Consider the following 10,916-nt stretch of genomic DNA (forward strand, 5'->3'; position numbering starts at 1 on the left):
AACAGTTAATTACAAACCTGTTCAAAGAACAATTCCGTAATTCTTTTATCATTCTGGTGTGGCTGGCACATCATCCTCTATCTAGCCACATGTATCATATATGATTGTTTATTACGTTTTTATATTAAGTTTTATAAACAGGGAAGAGTGTTTATTGCAGTTATGTATCCCAGTTCAGTTTGTCACAAACGTGAAGTCATTTAGAATTTATTAGCTATTCATACTAGTAAAATTTAAATCACCCACGCTATGTATTATAAGCACATTTGTTTCGTATGCCTTTTGATGTATGGTCGTGAACATATATATATTTTTTTTTTTTCCTGAACAATATTTCTGAACGCTTCAAATCTTCAAATCAGTGAAATCCACAGTTCATGAATCGTGTGAACCGGTTCAACCGACACAATAAAAAGATCCGACTCAGAAGACGATTCTTTCACGTATCCGGACATCAGTACAAGTCACATGACAGCGACGACAGAGTGAGCGTGAGCTGTACCTGTATCAAAGTACAAAGACTGTGCAGTTTTAGTCGAATCACATTGAAATTTAGTGAATAACAAATTAAACCCAAGACAGATCATTTTTGTAATCGTTTTTTCTACGTGCGCGATCATACTGTTTTTTTTTGCACGAAGATCAGGTAGGATTATGAAGCACTGCAAGAAATAGAAAGCAAGGAAAAGTGGTCTCTAATCTACACTGCCTTGCTATCTTATTTCTAGCGATAAATAGGTTGTCTTAAGCAATACGTAATTTGACTATTGCTGACTATTATTGTTACATAATCGGAAAACCTACTAAAGTTTGGGTTGGGCTGCTTTGATGTCTTTATCTTAAATAATGCTGCCTTCAGGTGCACCTGGGAAACTCGTACCTCCGAATCGGGTATTCAAGTCAGAAACATAACAAGACCCTAAAAACTCTAAATAAAATATGAAATATTACGTTTAACTTAATTTATAATTTGCTTTTATATATTTCAGTGTTTATTATTTTGTAGGTAATTCATTGGTTTTTATTTATTTTGTTTTAATATTTATTTTTCTTGTCCAGTGTATGTTGCGTGGATTTTATTTCATTTTTGTTGAGCACTGATGCCTATAGTATAGGCAGACATGATGTCTGTTTGCTATTTGAAGAGGCTTAATAAAGGTTTAAAAACATGTTGTCTTGTCAATAAGCTGATCTGTACATCACACCTTTAAAAATTATTTAAATACAGCATGTAAAATTAAAATAATATAAAAATAATAAAATATAAAAGTTTCACTTTCAGACTTGATCTCTATATATATATGTAGATTAAAGATATATGATATTATCCATAATAAATATCAGAGCCTTTGCAATGTTTTAAATCAACACGCCCCTTCAAACATTACAATTAGTGTATGATCTATTTGAGTTTCCTCTCATAAATACAACTTTGCTCCTTAAATAATGCAAATTTATGTGCTTGGAACTCGCAATTACAACATTTCCGATTCCACTTGAAGGGCACTTTATTTATCCTGTATGTTTGTCCACTTCTCTCTTTCACTGCTGTATGTCCTTTCTTGTCTTTCTCTCTTTTCCTCTGTTTTAATAGATGAGATTTCTGGGTATCTCTCAGCTCAGTTTGAGGAGACTCAATGCCGTATTCTCCGCAGGCACCATCAGAGGCACCGCAAGCTCAGCCGCTATGAGACTAGTCCAGTTCTGCCACAGAGGCGGTGAGGGGAGCGTCAGAGTCGGGGTGGAGCAGGCAGAAGGTCAGGGGGTCATTGATCTGAAAGCTTTCGACCCCTCCATGCCTTCCACTATGAGAGAGTTTCTAGAAATGGGGCAAAAGGGAATGGACTGTGCTAAGAGGTATAAACCACTGAAACTCAACAGAGAGCACATACTTTACAGTCACCTGCAAGATAATAGAGCGGCCATTTTGTCTGATCTATTCATTTATTTTAAAAACAAATAAAAAAAAAAAAATATATATATATATATAAAAATGCAATTCATACAATTCATACTTCTATGATTTTTATTATCTGAATTACAATTCATTTGATGTATTTTTGGGGCATAAAAAGGGAAATAAAAAACGGGAAATGATATCAGAGGACTCCTGCACAAGAGTCTTCTCTCTCTCTGGCATCAACAAGGCATTTTCTCTCACAGAACTGCCGCTCACTGGACATTTTCTCTTTTTTGGACCATTCCCTGTAAACCCTAGAGATGGTTGTGAGTGAAAATCCCAGTAGCAGTTTCTGAAATACTCAGATCAGACCGTCTGGCTCCAACAAGCATGCCACATTTAAAGTCACTTAAATCACCTTTCTTCCCCATTCTAATGCCCAGTTTGAACTTCAGCAGATCGTCTTGACCATAGTTGTGTTCAAGTTGAACTATACTAGGCTTCCACCGATGGGTGAGATCGAACACTTTCTGATTTCTGTAGTGACACTCGCAAGATGTTTGCATACTTTATCACAGGTGAAATTGATTAGATGCAATATTTGTCAAATACACTGACGTTTCAGATGTTTTCATGAAGCAACAGAAACACTTTTTGTTCAAATTTTGAACTGAACGCTGATAACTCGCTGGAAGGTCTCCCTCCTCTTTAGCCCGGAGGACTCGGCATCCGTGATTTCCAACAAGAATGTCAAATTTGGACTCGTCTGACCATAGAACACTTTTCCACTTTGAAACAGTCATTTTGAAATGAGCTCATTTTGTGCATAAAATTGTAAAATTTCTCAGTTTAAGCATTTATGTTATGTTATCTATGTTCTATTGTGAATAAAATATTGGCTCGTGATCTGAAAGTCATTTAGTTTTCATTTTATTCAAATTTAAAAAACATCCCAACATTTCCGGAATTCGGGTTGTAGAAAACATAAGTTATTCATGTTTATATTACTGTCTCTCTGTCAGGGCTTTGTCCAGCGGTCAGCATGTGGTGTCGCAGTCAGATATCAGGCTGCTCTCCCCTGTGACCGGCCCAGAGAAGGTGGTGTGTGTTGGTATGAATTATAAGGACCACTGCCTGGAGCAAAACGCCCCGATTCCTAAAGAGCCCATCATATTCAGCAAGTTCCCCTCCGCCATCACTGGCCCTTATGATGACATCATTCTACCAGAGGAGAGTCAGGTGAGCTCTGGATCTTAATACAGTCTCAAACAGACAGTTGGTGTCACGTTAACCCAACAACGACACTCGATACAGAATAACTACTCTATAAGACTGACTCTCGTAATGTCAGCACATTCAGTTTTTTGTTTGCCATAAACAACTTCAAAATCTTATTTTATTCAAAAGTGAATATTGAAGATTTTGTACATGTAGAATAATACTAGTGTTTTTCCTCCCACGTGCGAGTTCAAAATTCGTAGTTTCACATTGAGATGGCTCATTTACAGGAAGTGGACTGGGAGGTGGAACTTGCCTTCGTGATTGGACGAAAAGGAAAGCATATTAAGGTAGTAAAAGAGTCATTTATATCTCCATCTGTTGACATATCTTAAAATGAAAATGTTCTGTTAATTGATTGATCAGATTTACTATACTAAACACTGTAGGTATCATTTCAACAGCACTAGTGGGACACAATCACATGTGAATGAGATGAATTTATAGGCTTTTTTGACAAACGCTAAATGTAAACAGTAACACATTTAACCCAATAAAATCTACTGTATTGATACACAAATTTCAAAGGCCTCTGAATTATCAACATTATAAAAACCTTGCTGAAAAGTCTGTTGTACACAGTCTTCTACATGCCTTCTGTCCTCTGATTGATCATATGTTCATATTTTTTTTAGCAAGTCAAAGGCCTTTTAATATCATTCTAAAAGGTTGTGGTACACGAGTCTTTTAGCTGTAAAATCTTAACAGATTTTTATAAAGTAAACGTAAGAATGAATTTGATATTGTTAGTAATATTAAGATGAACACTTAATGGACTGAAGCAACTTAAAATGTTAGTACCTAAAATGATACATATCTCTGTCATCATTGTATTGTATTATAAGTTTTGCCCCCACAATAAATTCTACAGAGCTTTGATAATAAAACTAAGCATTTAAATATCATCTTACTAAGTCATGGGAGATATAGAGTAACAACTGATATGTATATGTGCATTTTATGCAAGTAGTCTGTAGTGCTGTTATAATTCTCATTAATTTACATTACAAGATACCAGAATTTCGTCTTTTTGGCAATATAAATAACATCTGCACCAAATTACACATTTTTTGGCCTCTGAATATTATTTTTTTTCTCCTCAAGTGTGAGCTCCATTTTCTCCAATATCATACTATATGAGCCATTAGGTATCAAATATGATACTCAACAAAAAACATGCTTTTTTAAAATTTTGCCTTATTCTTTCATATGTCAAGGCTTACAGTGTTAAAGGGGTGGTTCACTGTTTTTTTTTCTAGGCTTGATTGTGTTTATGGGGCGCAGATTAACATATCTTAATGCTTAGTTTTAAAAAAAACGTATTTTTCATATATTTTACTTTAATTCTACACCGCTGTCTCCATTGTCATTTGAACGGCCCATTCACTTCCTGGTTCTATGATACCACTCCCTCCGAAATACGCAATGGGCTCAGATTGGTTAGCTGGCCCAGTGTATTGTGATTCGCTGAAGCATCTAGGGCACGTCGTACAGAAACGCCACGGCGCTTACCATTACGGGCAATAGTTGCATGCTTTCAGTGGAAATGTAAATAATGGCATCTATATTGCTGTATCAATTTGAGCCCGAATCAGACCCAGATAGCAGTAATGAAGAGGGTCAAGCAGAACCTCTGCAAGCACGGCTTTTAAAAGGACATTTCTGAATGACACAAGTACAAAAGGAAATGCTTGCCAAAGTGTTTAGATATGCTGTCACTTGTAAATGTTACTGCTGTTTATGTTAGCTTTCAATATATGGTTTTATCCTGATTAAAGCTTTACTGTAGCTGAATACATGACTGAGTAGTAGCATGTTTGTAAAGGTATTGTTTAATTTATAGCACGTCTATGAACATGTAAGTTTGTTGGCGTGTTGGAGAAGTATGCAATATAATTTAACTAACTGGCTAGTGAAGCCAAACTGCGTTGGTCTTTGTTTATGTCCTTGATGCAACCAAAAAATAGCAACAGAACTATACATTTAAAAGACATGTACAAACAATAAAACATACTTACACTTTGGAGCACATAAACAACAGCTTCTGCTTTTAAAGTGTGAACTGCTTCATCTTTTAGTAATAGCCTTTGTGCAAATCCAGCATTGAACTCGTGTAGATTCTGGAAGCTGTCTTCCGCGCCGCATCCAGTGTAGACAATATCACTGATTATAATGGGTTCTATTATCTTTTGACGCATCGCGTCGTGTCGTGCGCATCCGGTGTAGACAACTCTTCCGCTTCCGTAATGCCATAATGCCGACATGGCCTCGCCCACTTTGTTGCATGTTCCTGGGGGGCAGGGTTTATGTTAATTGCAGGGTTTATGATGTCACCAACCCAGGAAGAAGCTCATTGTAATTCAAACCAGTCATTTTTGTAGGCATTAAACTGCCATAACTTTAAAATACAATATCTCCGTTTGCATTGAACTTTCACAGCTGTAACTTTGCAGATACTGTTTATGCTCAAGCAGCAACATTACACACTAACTAAAGTTAAAAAAGTGAAATCGCAATGAATCACCCCTTTAAGTAAATAAAGCGTCAAGTATAATTCAGTCTCCTAGCAGGAAAATCTTATACTGTTCCTATTGGCATTATCACAAATAATTGTCCCAACCTAATTCATGACAAATAAATGTGTCCCTGTCTCAGGAAGAGGAGGCCCTTTCCTATGTTGCAGGTTTCACTATTGCGAATGATGTAAGTGCTCGTGATTGGCAGATGAAGCGAAACGGAAAGCAGTGGCTGCTGGGAAAAACATTTGACACGTTTTGTCCACTGGGGCCAGCGCTGGTCACTACTGCAGCACTGAAAGGTACTTAAAAAGTGCAAAATACAAAAATGTGAAAATAGTAGGACATACATCATATTTGGGAATTAATACTTGTGATATTATTTCTGGTCTTAAATCAAGTTAATCCTACTCGTTCAAACAGATGTTCATAACCTGGGTATCCGCTGCCTGGTGAATGGGGCCGCAGTTCAGGACAGTAACACCAATCAATTGATCTTTCACATCGAGAAGCTGGTGGCTTGGGTCTCACAGTAAGCAAACTTACTCTGGTTTTAAATGTTTAATATAATATTTATTAATTTATTAAAGTCATTATGCTCTCCAAGGCTGCATTTATTTGATCAAAAATACTGACCTCAAATTTTGAACAGTAGTGAATATACTGTATAATTTATTGTGTGTTATATGCATGGTTTTATGGGCTGTTCTGGTCTACATTTTATCTTTGTTGCTAAGCAGTTATTTAAATTTATTTTATTAATTTAAGTACTTCATCAGTAATGCTGCAATTATTTTATTATCCAATTATTTCACATGTATTAAATTATTATTGAATATTCAATTAATATCCACCATAAAAAAGACAATTCTATAGGTTGTGACTTTTAAGAGTTATTATAAATTTGCTTCTCGACTCATTGTTTTTTCCTGCAGGTTTGTGACTCTTTGTCCTGGCGATGTGTTTTTGACCGGAACTCCTCCAGGTGTGGGGGTGTTCAGAAATCCACCTGTGTTTCTAAAGGTGGGGAAAATCAATGTATATTTCAACATTGCTGGGTTAACGTCACAACCCACAATCACTGCACCTGGCAGGCTGTTAACACCAGTTTAGAGCCTTCCCTGAAACCTTTGTTTTGCTACACAGATAAAGTCTGGTTTCAAAACCTCTGATTCCCTTCTGTTCAAACAGTCAGAACAGTGTGACTGATGCTGACACAATGAGAACAGCTGAAATGCAGAACAACACAAGACCAGCTGTAATGGCCTCATTGACGTTGCCGTAATGCCAGCTTTCACACAAAACCAAAGTTTAAAAAGAAAAGAGGCACTGGCTTCAGTGTTTAAGCTTTCTAATTGACTTTGATTCCAATTCAAGCTGATTTACAGACGGAGTCACAGGGCCGAACAAAACGCTGCAAAAACGCAATTACTGACTTATTGTTTTACATCTACTTAAGCTGTTTTTCCAGGTTTTCCTAGTTGTCCATAGTTGGATCACTCGCTTCATCAAGAAAAAAAAAAATGTATATAAAAGAATAATTCTTCATATTATCTAATCATATTTTCTAGGTGTAGACAGTTCAATGAAATATAATGAAACTACAAATAAGAAAACAGAATCAGCTGAAACGTCACAAAAAAAAGCCAGCAATAATGTTTAAAAAGAATGAAGGAAATAAAAGGTAACACTTTACAATAAGGTTTCATTTGTTGACATTAGAATGAACAATACTTCTAAAGCATTTATTAAAAGGAACACTCCACTTTTCTTTTTTTTTTTGAACTCCCCTAGAGTTAAACAGTTGAGTTTTACCATTTTCGAATCCATTCACCCGATCTCCGGGTCTGGCGGTACCACTTTTAGCATAGCTTAGCATAGTTCATTGAATCTGATTAGACCGTTAGCATCTCGCACAAAAATGACCAAAGAGTTTAGATATTTTTCCTATTTAAAACTTGACTCTTCTGTAGTTACATTGTGTACCAAGACCGACGGAAAATTAAAAGTTGCGGTTTTCTAGGCCGATATGGCTAGGAACTATACTCTCATTCCGGCATAATAATCAAGGAACTTTGCTGCCGTACCATGGCTGCAGCAGGCGCAATGATATTGTTGATTTATGTTTTATTACGAGCTCTGTCGCATTCTCTTTTTGCCAGTAGACTCTCCTCTGTTTGGCATTTTTTAAAACGGGTGATTCCCCTGAGGTTGGAGATTTAGCTGCTCCATGTCAACCTTTCTCGCTCGTTGTGACAACTAACCTATAAAACTCCCACACGTGTCAAAGTAGCCAGAGCAACTTTTCTCTATTTATGGTTATGACGAGACAAGCATGGATGAGTGACATAGATATGCAATTTCCCATGAAAACCATCCCATAAGGTCTAAAATATAAACACTTATAATAGGCTTACCATAGTAAATCAGGGTGAGACAAAAACACGTTTTGGAAGGATTGTTGATGTATAGAATCATTATTTACATATTCGTACATTATTTACCAATGAGCTGCATTAAGCAGTCTATGTAAATGTCTAAATAATACCACTTAAGATGGAGCTTCTGTGCCACTTCTGCAGTGCAAAGATTTTTGATTATTTATTTTGATAGGTAACAGTCTGATTGGGTCTTATTGTTCTAACTGAATTTATTGTTTAACATTTAAAAACAAATTTTCTATTTTAATTTAAGAAATTGACAAAATATGATGCATACTTTATAAGATTAGGGGAAAAATGCTCTTATAATGGTAAAAATTCCTGTGGAAATTAATTTAAAGGGGCAAATATCGCCTTGTAATGGAAAAGTTAGCCTCTGTTATTGATCAGAAAGTGCTCCTAAATTTTTGACTGTGTTCCTAATTTTTTTTTTATTAGGAGCAAATGTTAGCGTAGAGTCCTGATTGGCAATTTTTTGGCAGTTAAAAAATAAAATTGCAAGCATTTTGTGGAGAATATTGTTTTGGTTGTGCTTCGGCTCTGCTCAGATAAATGTGGTTCGAGGCACCAGTGCTCACAGATACGATACGATACAAGGCATCAAATCAGAGCAGATGTGATTTGCCATTTTGAATTACCCATTTTTTCTCATTCATTGTGACAACAAACTTTAAGCTTCATGCTACTGACGACCAGAGCAACCTGTGTACAGATGACGTGACATACGCCGAATTAAATTTTCAATTTCTCGCAAAATCCGTCTTGACAGCTCTAACATATAAAAAATTATTATAGGTTTATCAACATATATTTGGGAACAGACATGGTTTGGAAGATGGACTTTTCTTTGCACCCTCTCCTTAACATTATTATTTAATAAAATAAAAAAAAAGGTTACAGTACCTTTAATAATAATAGTAATAGCAGAAACGCAGCAGCTGCTGTTCTGAACTTTAACTCTTTGTTTGAAAATCAACCTGAATAAAAAGTTTATCGTCATCCTTCATTCATACAAACACTTTGAGCGTGCAGCATGCCGTGCCCAAGAGAAAAGCAGCCGCCACGCCACACGTCATTTACACCAAATATGAGCTTGTTAAGAAAATAACTAACATTAATCCTGTGTGATTAGAAATGCAATTTACACAACAGAAAAGTGTTAGTTCCTTTAGAAAACTGTTGCATTTGACTAATTTGAGTGGCTTTAAATATACTAATCACATTTAAATTCATCTGGTCCACTTGGGTTTACAAGAAAACATGCCCTACTGGGTAAAAAGCACATTGTTAGATCATCTGAGATGCTGTTAACAGAAACTCTACTGTCCCAAAAATTATTATATGTATTTATATAACATGTGTATTAAATCTATGTCCCAGTAGATGTAGTTGGTTTATTTTTCTGAAATAAAAAAGCTGCCGATTTCCTATTAATTGTTCACAAATGTGTTATCCTTTCAGCAGCAGATATTATTTTAACATTTTCTCTTTGTATTGCATTATTGTTGTATTTACTGAAGGTCAGTATATTGTAATGAACGAATTTTAATGATCTGTTTCAGAGGGGAGATGTTGTGGAGTGTCAGATTGATGAGATTGGATCGATACGGAACACAGTCGTGTAACAAGAAGATCTTTTATCTATGTAGAAGTGCCAATACGGAATCTAATTATTTCATGCTGTCATAAAACAATGGGGTTTTTTTTTAGCTGAAGTAAATAAAATAAACATTATGCTCTGGGCCACTTCTTAAAGTTTTTTTTTTTTTTTTTTTTTTTTTTTTTTTTTAATAATGCAGCAATTTATTCTGAATCAGGCACATGTATTTTTCATAAAGTATTGAATTCCATGTAAATGTCAAACTTTTCATGCACAGGATACAGAATGCATCTAGTTTCCAGTAGAGGGCATTACTGACCTGTGTACGATAGCTTTCACCATTTCATGTCCATCTATTCTCAGCTTGAGATAGATAGGCTTGGTTCCCAGAAACTATTTTTATGTGTCTGTGTTGAATTATACCGTCATTCAAACTAAGATGACTATGCAGGATTCTTATGGAAAACCTTTAAAATTGTGATTCTTAAATCTGGAAAATTCATTAAAATAAATAAAAACCATAAAAAGTCTTTAGTGATTTTGTTGTTGCTATTTTGCTAGTTATGATCAGCTATAAAATATTTGATCAGCACTGAATGAGCCATTGAACATGTCCTGACAGGTTATTGAACCAAAGAACCGGTTTGTAATGAACAAATAAAAAAGTATGGCTTAAAAAGACCCGAAAGAGCTGTTTCTGTCAGTTTTCCTGGGGTTATCCTCTGAAAACTGACAGTTAGAACCGGCTCATTTGGTTCTTTTTGAGTTGGGCATGACTGAAAAGCTGACTTTCAACTCTGCCTGTAGGTTTGATTCATTCATTTCAAATCTGTTCTTTGGTTCAATAACCCATCTGGACATACTTATAAGCTCATTAGGTGCTGCGCAAGGAGCACGCATGCTACAAATGACTATATACGCCGATCAGGCATAACATTTGCCCCTTTTCCACCAAAGCAGTTTGATTGCTGGTTCAGAGTTTCAAATCAGTTTTTTGTCTTTCGACACCCAAAGCACCAGCTTTGGTTAATAAGTAGCACCAAAACATTGTTGGTCTAGAAGTAAGAACCACTTGCGTCAGGGGCAGGGTTAACATGAAAAACAAGAAACTTGTGACCGCCGTTTTTGAAATAGCAGCTAATCGAGCTAATAGCAGCTCGATTGTAATCTCCGTCTATAAA

General features: G+C 35.8%; 1 protein-coding gene across 4 annotated transcripts; it reads left to right on the plus strand.

Moving 5' to 3' along the window:
- Positions 1–444: 444 nt before the first annotated feature.
- On the plus strand, positions 445–10,262 carry fahd2a (fumarylacetoacetate hydrolase domain containing 2A). 4 transcript variants are annotated; one of them, XM_051903968.1, is made up of 8 exons: positions 445–555; positions 1,656–1,857; positions 2,923–3,139; positions 3,409–3,468; positions 5,834–5,996; positions 6,118–6,226; positions 6,630–6,717; positions 9,698–10,262. In XM_051903968.1, exons 2-8 carry the CDS (start codon positions 1,688–1,690, stop codon positions 9,758–9,760), a joined length of 870 nt encoding a protein of 289 aa, XP_051759928.1. In that variant the 5' UTR covers positions 445–555; positions 1,656–1,687; the 3' UTR covers positions 9,761–10,262. The 4 variants fall into 4 exon arrangements, with proteins under 4 accessions (XP_051759928.1, XP_051759930.1, XP_051759929.1 ...); XM_051903970.1 differs by having other exon boundaries at positions 453–555; positions 1,595–1,857; XM_051903969.1 differs by having other exon boundaries at positions 455–646; positions 1,595–1,857.
- Positions 10,263–10,916: the final 654 nt, after the last annotated feature.

Source organism: Ctenopharyngodon idella, chromosome 8 (assembly GCF_019924925.1).
Source record: "Ctenopharyngodon idella isolate HZGC_01 chromosome 8, HZGC01, whole genome shotgun sequence".
NCBI lineage: Eukaryota > Metazoa > Chordata > Actinopteri > Cypriniformes > Xenocyprididae > Ctenopharyngodon > Ctenopharyngodon idella.

Excerpts from the sequence above, each read along its gene's own strand:
- fahd2a (XM_051903970.1), top strand. The coding sequence starts at position 1,595 with ATGAGATTTCTGGGTATCTCTCAGCTCAGTTTGAGGAGACTCAATGCC. Across the intron at positions 3,140-3,408 it reads TTCTACCAGAGGAGAGTCAG|GAAGTGGACTGGGAGGTGGA; the intron begins GTGAGCTCTGGA and ends GCTCATTTACAG. Across the intron at positions 5,997-6,117 it reads CACTACTGCAGCACTGAAAG|ATGTTCATAACCTGGGTATC; the intron begins GTACTTAAAAAG and ends TCGTTCAAACAG.